The 10,592-nt window shown below is 46.1% G+C and overlaps 1 protein-coding gene across 1 annotated transcript; it reads right to left on the bottom strand.

Annotated features, from left to right (window-relative positions):
- Nucleotides 1–200: 200 nt before the first annotated feature.
- Nucleotides 201–10,371, bottom strand: sepsecs (Sep (O-phosphoserine) tRNA:Sec (selenocysteine) tRNA synthase). Its single transcript, XM_086196997.1, has 12 exons — nt 10,243–10,371; nt 9,268–9,383; nt 9,020–9,174; nt 5,672–5,790; nt 5,359–5,517; nt 5,079–5,232; nt 4,549–4,651; nt 4,335–4,464; nt 3,994–4,085; nt 2,478–2,571; nt 1,823–1,913; nt 201–684 (listed from the first exon to the last, which is right to left on the bottom strand). The coding sequence occupies exons 2-12, from the start codon at nt 9,379–9,381 to the stop codon at nt 429–431; spliced, it is 1,467 nt and encodes a 488-aa protein (XP_086053123.1). The 5' UTR covers nt 9,382–9,383; nt 10,243–10,371; the 3' UTR covers nt 201–428.
- Between the last annotated feature and the right edge of the window lie 221 nt (nt 10,372–10,592).

Consider the following 10,592-nt stretch of genomic DNA (forward strand, 5'->3'; position numbering starts at 1 on the left):
CTACATTTTTTTTCGTACTGGAGGAGTGCTCGTCACGCCACAGTTCCGCCAAACATTGACGAAGAGGTGGAAAGATTGCAAACACAGACGGAACATGTAGTCACGTAACTGCGGCGCTCTGATGGAGAACGAGGCCTCTGAGGGTCGAGATGGACAAGAATTTTCAACAAGAAAGTGCCACGATTCACGAGTAGCAGATGCTTTGGTTTAATTTTAGTTGTGAACAGTGAACGGGCGTATTCCTCTGAGATGTACGTGTATGCAGCGTTACCACTAACTAATGGCCGCACCTTCCAAGAGGAGGGAATTAATCAGTGGCGTCAGGTAGCATCATTTTAGTTTGCCGTGAACACCCGCACACCGGCCGTTGGTGCCGAGCCCCGTCTTTGACCTCATTCCAGTGTCTGGATTGCTTAGCAGCAGTCATTTCAGCTGGGTCCTTCTCCAGTGGAGGCCTCCTGGCTACACTGAACGAACTCAGAAGCGCTCCGAGGTACACTTCCCTCTTTCCTCAGTGTCTTCAGGCACTTGTCGAGCCTTTTGATGCAAAGCGTCACATCCTCACGAGTGATGCCCACAGCGGAGGCGGCGTTAAGGTACGGGCACGGGTAGGCCTCCGAGTGCGACATAAAACCGTGAAACGTGTGTCCGCTAATGGTCTGCTCCCTGCCAAGTGGTATAACCCTAGAAACATGGAGGAAAGATATGATTACACGTACATGCTAATTTTCACACGACTCTTATCTTTTTTCGACCTAGCGAAGCTTCTAGCTTAGCTCAGAGTACTCGTAAAACTTACGTTTACAGCATTGATAGTGTAGTAAAATGCTTTTACATATCAATGAGTACGAGGAAAAACTCTGAAAAAGGATTCAAACAAACAGAAACTGCCCAGTGGTGAGAATCAACTCAGCGAATTGGTGGCGCTTTTCCTCGTTGGAGAGCGCCAAAAGAACTGCTCTCGGCCAGGGTGGTTGCAAAACCGCTTTCCAGAAAACAGCTGCTTTGTCTGACACCAGTGGAGACCTGAGTACATTCTTAATAAGTTTTACTGCATTCAATTTCAGAGGGAGGACAGCAACGTTACGTCCTATGGCTTTAAGCTAACGTCTGTTTTCGCCGACAGAAGCCACATTCTGCCCGTCACCATCCTCCTGAGCGGTTGTGCGTCGAGCATATTCGTGAGTTCCTGACTGGACCTCAGCGAAGATCGGCACTGAATATCTTCCTTGTCGACGGCTTAAAAGCCTTTGTCACAAGAAAAATATCAAGTCAACCTCTTATAATGAAGCACTCGAACTTCGGTGCGAGGAAAGAAGCATTTGTTTTCAGTGGCCATGGGTGCATTTAAATCTGATGACTGTGTAACCCTCATGACAGCATGACCCGTATAAAACATTCATCGGGGATATTTAAAATATTTCCATCATCTCCGAAGCTCAGCCAAGTACGACCGCGAAAAAAAACTACAAGCCCTCAACGAAGTTTCTGTGGATGCAATACCCAAATGCGAGATAAAGAACTGACTTCCCCCAGTAATCGGCCCGTTCTCAAAAAGAAGACAAAATCACTCTGTGGATGGTGTCGAAGATGTCCTGCTGAATTAGGACTGACAGGAAGGACAGTCTAATCATTGAAAGTAGCTTCCACTGCAGCACTCAGCAGATCCATCTGGCCGATTTCCACTTCATTGCTAACATAAACACACACACTCTTTTTTTTTTTTTGTCGAGGATGCACACAGACCCGTTTGTCTGCCTAATCCTTCAGAAATGACTAATCCAGTTCAGATTCTGTTTTTGTCCCTTTTCAGGTGCCGTACCTTGCTCCTGAAACTTGCCGAGTGAACAGCATGGAGCCCAGTTGAGTCACGGCCTTGTCGCACCTCGCCTGGAGACCATCCAAAGACATGGCTGAAAGGCAGGCACCATAAATGATTTCATGAAGTATTCAAAACTTGAGAAATGAAAAAGGAACGCAACCTGTTGGGAAACACAGTCAGCGAGTACTTGTGTACTTTCTCAGAGCGCTGATTAGATTTAGTATCGGCGACTGCTCTTCGACACGTTTTGTTGCTGCCTCAAATCATTGTGCCCAGCCGTTTTGTCAGAAAAGTAGTCCCAGCTATTAGACTGATTCTTAAATTACTTCCGGTAATTTTAAAATGATAAAGAGATTTTTTCTCATAACACTTGTTCTATTTATTCAAATACAGACAGTCTCAGAGAAAAAGAGTATTTGATGACTTTTGGTGGAGGTTTGCTTACACTTCCAGACCACTACAGTTCACTGCGCTAAGCTAACTACCAGTCTCAGCTCCCTAGCGCACCTCTTCCTGTCCGGCTCAGGGGAGAATGGTAAATATGGGCATTTATTAAGAAGTTCCATTTACAAGGTGAGAAATAGAGCTTTCAGTGACCTAAATAGTCTATCTTATGGACCTGAGTGTCTGTAACCAGCGCATTGTGCTAGCTTACCAAGTGAAATGGGGTTATGTGGGGTGTGGAGGAGTCTCTCCCCATGTGCTGCGGCCAGGTTCTTCAGCTCCTGGCCCAGGAAGGCATAAATCTCCTGCAGGAGGAGGCATGGAGAGTCAGAACAAGAAGCAGGCATACAAGAGAACTATAAATAGCAATGCTCCCTTCACACACAGCCACAACCTTATTTTAGCAGCGTTGTTTATTGATAATCAAACCACGCTCCCCCTCCCATCCCCTTCCCTCTCTCCCTGCCTGCCCGCTGCCTGGTCTCAGCTCACACCTCTGGGATCAATTAACAGAAGCGGTGCAGGAGGAACACAAACGCATTTAACTCAAGATTTTCTATTTCTTTTGTTTTTCTTTAAATGTGCAGACAACGTGTCTTTGATGGGTTTCCCGCACTGAATAAGGACACAGATAATAAAACAAACCGGTGTTTTTGCCGCTTACGAGGCGGCTGGCGCCAGAAGCCCCGGTGAAGCGTCCGTTTTCTCGACATAATCTGCTGACTCATCTTAAGGCATCTAGAGGGGGCGTGCGTCCGTGAGTTGGGTGGGGTAATTTCTGTCGCGAGTCAAACACAAGCAGCCCCTCAATGATGTCAAGTGTCTCCAAGTGCCTGTTGTTCTCTAAAAACAATGGAGGACTTTCTTATCCCGAGAGAAGGGGGTGCTAGCGGCGACGGACAATCGGTGCGTGTGTACCGAAAAACACGCATCATCTGTTTTCATGATCAAGATGTTTTCTAAAACATGAGCCTGAAAAAAAAAGAATGTCTGAATTATTCAAAGCTTGGTGATGCAAGGAAATCACTCAGTTGTGCGGACACGATGAGGAAACCAGTTTATTAATAATGCACAGCAGGGAAGATCGATAAGCCTTGATGGTCATTTGAGAGGAATTTCCTCTTTCTTGCCCCAGAGCTTGGTTTTGACACCAGAACTTTGGCACGCCATCCCTTCAAGAGTTTTATTTTTAGATATGAGTACAGGCCTGCAAAGAAAACAAGGTATCGTTCATCTGAAATGCTCTTAAGACTGAAGAAGGGCGATTTCTTCCTGCGGTGAAGAATTTTGAAAATGCTGCAGTGGCAACCGTCGGGAGAGGAGGATGCTGCATTGTGAGCAAGCAGGGAGCCACCGGGGGGGGGGGGGGGGGGGGGGGGACGTTCTCTGAAACTTCTGAATCTATTTCCTCCTGCTATACATCAACTCCTCCCTCGCCTAAACATGGTTTGCTCGCGGCAAAAAAAAAAAACTAACGCAGGTACGAGAAAAGGACACGCAGTGGGAATGTGATTCACTGCGATTCAACTTATATAAGCTGTTCTGTGCTGCACTCAGGAGAAAGACACTGATACAGCACTCACAGGCTGACTCTCCTCTTAGATGCACGTCAATACAGCGCGTTGCTGACAATGCAGCAGCGCATTTATTGCATTGTTTTACCGACGCAACCTGAGGGCACTGAACCTGGACGGTGCGTTCGTAGGGCGGTGCATTTATGACCTCACCTTTCGTTCCGACAGCAGTTTTTTATAGCCGTTGACTCCCAGAGTGAGAAGGGTGATGAGGATGTCCAGGGAAGGTGATGCTGACGCTCGACCTAGAGGAGCAGGGTAGAGCGGTGACTCAGTTCTTCTCCACCACAACGTGACACGTTCATGGTGTAAATGTGCGGAGCCTCGCCGCAAAAACGACACAGTTCACAAGAACAGTGAAAAACTTGAAGCCGGTATTCAACCAGGCTGTTAAGTTCAAGACACTTTCATCCACACTTTAATCACTACTCTGAAAAAGCACATCTTGACTTGTAACATGAAACTGTCAACATCATTCTGCCAGCCTGATTTACCTGGGTACATCTTGCTTATGTCCTGAATGAAAGACTCGTCAAAACCTGCGATTATGGCGCCACCTACAGGAACCATAAAGTTCTTGTCCAGGCTTTGCACAAAAGCGTCTATTCTTCCAACACGAGCCCCCTGATGATGAACGACACACTCGATGACATGATGCTTCCTTGTATTGTGTTAAATAAGAGGCCATGGGTGATGAGTGGAGCCTACCTGTTGTATAAGGTGCATACATTTGGACGACTGGACTCCATAAGCGTTGTTGACTATGTGGGGAATATCATATTTAGCACACATTGTGGCCAGCTCCTCAAGCCTTCAAAACAAAATAACACATTTATCCATGTGGCGAAAATAATATCACTTTTATTTGAAGGGAAATCACATTTCAAATTCACTTGTAGCACATCCATGCTGCATATGCGCTATCAGGAAAGCTGGCTACTTCAGGTTAGCCCTCGGCTAACTTGAGCGTGGATTAAAAAAAAAAAATTAATTTTAAAAAAAAGCTTTGGTTCCGCAGCGGTTTTGGTTTGTGCAAATGTTAATCGGCAGTTTGGATCGAATTCAAAACGTACGGGACTGCTCAGAAGGTTTCATCCACCGTTTCATAGCTGAAACAGCAGAAACCAAATGGTTATCACGAGAAATCCGTTTTTACGCCCGAAACACCAACGACAGCCCGTTTCTCAGATACAGTGTTGCGCACTGGAGCTTTAAGAGGGTAAATAAAAACTTGTTACCTGTCAGGGACTCGAGGGGCAAAGCAGGAAGTTGTGGAGTGAACACACAGGATGTTCTCTGCTCCCAGCGCTTCGATTTTACGCTCAACTGCTTCCAAATCTGTCCGCAGCTCGTCACCTTCAAGCACGTTCTCCAACACCACCGGTTCAAAGCCTGATGGAACAGTCAAGTCACTCGCCGCTGTGCCGCTGAAGGGCTGGATTTTATTAAAAAAAAACAAAAAAACAAAAACGAACTACCGGAGCACTGAAAGCCAATTCTTGAAAATGGTGTTCTCACCTGCAGTGATCATGGATTTGAAACAAGACTTCTGGTCGATGCGGGGCCAGATGATGTAACGAGCCTTCGGTCTCCGATGACGAAGGGTCAAAAAGCACAGTGTCAAGCTTATTCCGGTTGCCATGGGAACGACAAAGCAACTGGCCACACTCCGCACACCTGTTTCCCAGAGGAAATCCAGCACAGGACCATTGTTTTTTAAGGCATCTTCACTCAAATGTCCAGCAGCTTCAAATTAAGATACATTTCTATTTGGCGGAAACATCCGACGCTCATGGGAAGTTGAACATTTCTAATTGTAACAGTCGCACACCTGATAGCTTCAAGACGTCCAACACAATGGAGTTGGTAAGCTTGTTCAGCAAGCTAGAGCCTGCAGCTTTTGGCTGAACAGCAGCGATGTCACCCGATCGGCCGATGCCATGGATCAACCTGCACACAAACGTCCCAGTAAAAACATGCTCATGCCGTGTGTGTGTGTGTGTGTGTGTGTGTGTGTGTGTGTGTGTGTGTGTGTGTGTGTGTACGCATAGAAGAACAACGTGAACTCCCAAGATTTTAGTCTAGAGCGCCAGTTTGACATAACTCAGGAACAGTGTCCATTACACCACAGGGAACTGATCAAATTCAAAATAGAAATATTACATTTTGTAAACAATGAACCATTTTCTGATCATTTTCAAATAAATAAATAAATAAATAAACAAACAAACAAACAGTCGTTTCTGCGGTTTCAGCAGTTTCAGAGACCTCCTCCAGACTCCTAAACACTCACACCTTGGTCTTCCAGAAAATTCCAGACTTGGTGCACTTTGCTTCAGACGTGAACAAAAGTCAGGAAATGTAGTGTGAAAAGAATGCTGAGAGCGAGGGACAGGCGACGGAATGGAGAGGCCGGAATGTGACAGTTACGACAAATCAGCGATGCATTATGTTGAATTTTTTGCGCTGATATTTCAATCGTTTATTTTATTTTTTGTATTTGGCTGACAGCTAATATCTTTCACTTATATGTCGCAAATATCTGTCCAAAAAAAAGTTCATATGGTCTTCACTTTTTCAACATCGATCAGTTCTCTCTCGTTCATGTGAATAAGAAATCACGGGCACGACGATTTCACTTTGAAAACTTTGAAGATCTAATGTCCCTGAAGAGTTCCTGAGCAGTGTTGGTGAAGTCCCAATTGAGATTTTAACCTTCAGCATTGTTTCCTACTTTTGTCGCGTGTCACAAAGCGCACCTTCCGGACCTCTACTCCCAAAATACTGAGCAGAATGACCAGGAAAACCGTTCTCCACGGCTCTTTTGAGGTGCAGTCGGGGCAGAAGTTCAGCGTCTCCAGTGCACTGACATGCTGCTTCAAAAATATTCTTTATTCCTTTATTTTTTAAGGAGGACTGAGACTTGATAACATGTACTGTTGTGTTTCCTTTGCGCTTTTCAAATGAGACTGCAACCAGCAAAGGACAAATTTCCGTGATTCAGTTTTCTTCACGGATTTGAATTATTTCAATCTGTTCAGTCCAGTTAATCTTTTCCTGTACTGTAATAATTACAGCGACTAAAATAGAGGTACCCAAACCTTTCCCCTTGATGGGTCACAACTCAAACTAAATGATAAGCAAAGCAAACATCGGGATTGTCCAAATGCCTTTTTTGTCAGTGTATCATTGTTACTTCTTCATTTTTTACCCTGACGTCAATCGTGTTAGCCATTAGCCGGATGGATGCCAGGGCCAACTTCTCCACCTGCAAATGGCTTGGGCTCCCACGTTTTTTTTTCCAGCAGCAGGCCTGTGCGGATGCCATTCTCTCCAGCTACCCCTGAAATCTATCACCGATGGGTACAGGCAAGAAAAGGCGAGGCTGTTGATGACGTGGACATGCATGCTCAAGTGGTGACCGCAAGGGGAGATGGAAGGGCTGAGGAAGAGGTCCAAAAAGCCGTGAGCAGACTGCAACATCAGGAAGGAATGGGCAGTGGGCAGTGTCCAGACTGTGCGACTGCATCGGTATTGGGTGATGCACCCAGCTTGTGGTCCAGACCAGGCAACAAGGAGAGGAAGGACCTTGTAGGTGCAGAGATCACCAGGATGGAGCAAGAGCGGTTCAGGGTACAGGCAGGGGCAACAGGGGTGCTGGACAACATGGGAGGGTGTCACAAGCCGAGCAATCAGCTAGGGCTGACTTCTGGAAACTGCCAGTTTCCTCATCAGGACAACCTATGACACCCTACCCAGCCCTCGCAACCTCCATCAGTGGCTTGGGACAGAGCAAACCTGTTGACCTCTGCGGGACCATAAGTGCCTCCAGCACATTCTGTCAGGCTGCAACACCGCACTGACACGGGGTCGGTTTAGATGGCGACACGACCAGGTGCTCAGGAAACCGGCAGAGGAGGCGGAGACGAGAAGGCAAGAGGCAACAAGCGTGAACCCTGTAGGAGGCCAACAGAGGTTCCACTTCCTCAGGGAGGGGGACCCCACTCCCAACACCAACAGGAGACCACTGCCGACATCTCTGACAGTCTCGGTGGAGGATGGAAGCGGATCTGGGTAGGCAGCTCCACTTTCCCAGGGAGATCTGCCCTACCACACTACTGCCAGACACGGTACTCTGGACCACAGCCAGGAAAACAGCATTGCTGGTGGAACTCGCAGTGCCATGGGAAAAGGGGTTGGAAGAAGCCTGCGAAAAAAAACGAGGACGAAATACACTGGCTTGGTTGCGGAGCGTAGCGAAAGCGGACGGAGTGCGAAGCTCAACCCAGTGGAGGTGGGTGCTAGAGGCTTCGTTGGGGAGTCAACGACACGGCTGCTCAGGGTGCTGGGCTGCCAGGAAGAGGCAGAGAAGGCAAGCTTCTGCATCTGGCTGAGGAGACGCTGCAAAACGTGGGGAGCAGACATCTCCTGAAGAATGTTAGCTGCAGGGAGTGTCAGGGAAACGTCCTCGTTCACTGCCCCGCCACCGGGACACGTTTTGTGCTAAGGGGGCAAAAAAATCAAGGAGGGGTGGTCCCCAGCTGATGACCCTGCAGCTAACAAAGTGGGCACCGAATGAGGTGCGGCAAGCCTAGAGGTCAGCAGGAGGAACGTCTCCCTGTATCAGTCTCAGGCTAAATTCTCACTCTGCTGCCTGAACAAATTATGACAAAAACATTACGATTAGGGGTTTTGTCTCACGAAAAAGAGAACTTAAACAGCAAATCACGGCATAGTTTGCCGTTGATGTTTTTTTCGAATATGTTGTTATTCTTGGGACTTTTATTTATTCATCGATTCAAATTATACGGATTAAAAACGATGCTGCTGTTCTTATCTGTGACATCGTCGTTGACAGCATTTGTTCCTCAAACATTTTCTGTCCAATCGATGAACATCCGGTGTGACACAAGTGAGTTTTTATTTTTCTTCTCACAAGAGAGTGCGAACACGAACGGGACCTTTTGTTGTTGTTGTTGTTTTTGAAAGAGTCGCAGCACATCCGCTGACTCAGTGAAACGCACGATGGGTGTGAAAGCCCCCTTTGAGAGCTACTTTTTTCATCTGGAATCTGTTAAAAGCTTGATTGATCAGTGCCTGCCACACACTCCAACAATTTGTCTTTCCGATTCATAGGGCGGGTACATTTAATATGAACAAAACACAATGGAGGCGGGACCTGTAATGTCGTCTTGCTACGAGGCTAGAAGCCACCCGGCCTTCCCTCTCGCCAACACCGCAGTTCCCCAGGAAGTTGTTGCTATCCATCACAGACAGCTCATTCAAGAAGAGCTCGATGGTGCTCTCGCTCCATCCTTCCTCTGGACACTTACCCTGCCACACACACACACACACACACACACACAGAAAACTTATAAATACAGATGTAAAAGCAGCAATAAAGTTGACGACAGCCATCAGTTTTACCTGCTCCAGTAAGAGTCGGATGAGCTGCTCGTGGCCGCGGCGTGCCTGGCATCCCTGTCGAATGTAGGAGGGAGAGACAATCCTCTCGCTCAGGGTGAAGTTTTCATTGTTCATTTCTGTCGGACACACAGCTTCGTGTTTAAATTTGATCATGAGAGGATTTTATTTCACTCTTTATACCATCCAAACGGTTGCGGAAATGCACAGGCTGATTTTAAGCTCATCGCAGCTATGCATTTATGGTTTCCTATGTCAAGCAGTAGGAGGATCTGCAGAACAGAACCTGGACAAAAAAGAACAACCAGCGTTCCCTTAAAACAGATTGTCCACTAGAGAGCACTGACGAGCTTATTCCTCCACTAGATTCAGAACACTTTGGTCACAATTCTACCCCTCAAAAAGAAATACTTAAAAAAAATCCTATGCAATCATTGACCCACTGAAGCAGATATAATTATTATGCTGTTGATGTTGGTATTATCAGTGTTGTCAAGCTACTTTCCATTCTTTACAAAAATAAAAAAGTAAACAAAAAGTAGAATGATTAACAGAATGTAGCAGAAGATACAAATAAATGTCCATAACCGGCGATAAAATTAAAAAAATATATATGTATCACCCACCAATAATGGGTAATGTAATTTCCTTAGCTTTGAGAGCTGGAAGTAGCGGAAGTCCATGAGTGGATTTGTTTTAAAACCTGTCCCAATGTTTGAACAGGCGCGATGCTAATAATACCAAACTCATGGATTCCTACAGCTCCTGAAGGTTGCTTGATGTCTTCACTTTCGCCATGAGAGCAACGCTGCAACATTGATTTTTTTAGCGGTGCTAAATTGTCACCTCATGTTGTTCACCTCGGTAGCAAAGTTGCTAGCAGCTGTGCTAAGCTAAGCTAATATTTTCACGCTAACATCAAGCTTAATAGCTTCCATCTCACTGTTCTGGCTGAAAATAATCATGATAAGTTATTACCTGAGGGGTTTCTGGTGAAACGAGTCAGGTCAAACCATGGCTCACCGGATTGCAGGACAGTCAGCGTGTATCCGGGTTGACGTTACGTCACAGTCACATGACCAAAAACTGATCATGTGGCTAACTGTCATCCTCTGCACTCGTGAAGGCTGTCTCGCGTTTTCTTGAGGGTCTGCGGAAGAGTTTGCTGTAAACTAGTGGCTTTTAGTTTATCTCCGTGACTTTTATTTTGACGGAGATGATGTAAGAAAATAAAAAAGTGAAAACTAAAAATTCGGAAGAAACATGGAAACAGTTCAGGGCTATAGACTACAATCGTGGATGATATATATGTATGTGTGTGTGTGTGT

This window comes from Aulostomus chinensis, chromosome 24 (assembly GCF_037954235.1).
Source record: "Aulostomus chinensis isolate RoL2024-O1b breed Wild chromosome 24, RoL_Achi_v1.0, whole genome shotgun sequence".
Taxonomy (NCBI): domain Eukaryota; kingdom Metazoa; phylum Chordata; class Actinopteri; order Syngnathiformes; family Aulostomidae; genus Aulostomus; species Aulostomus chinensis.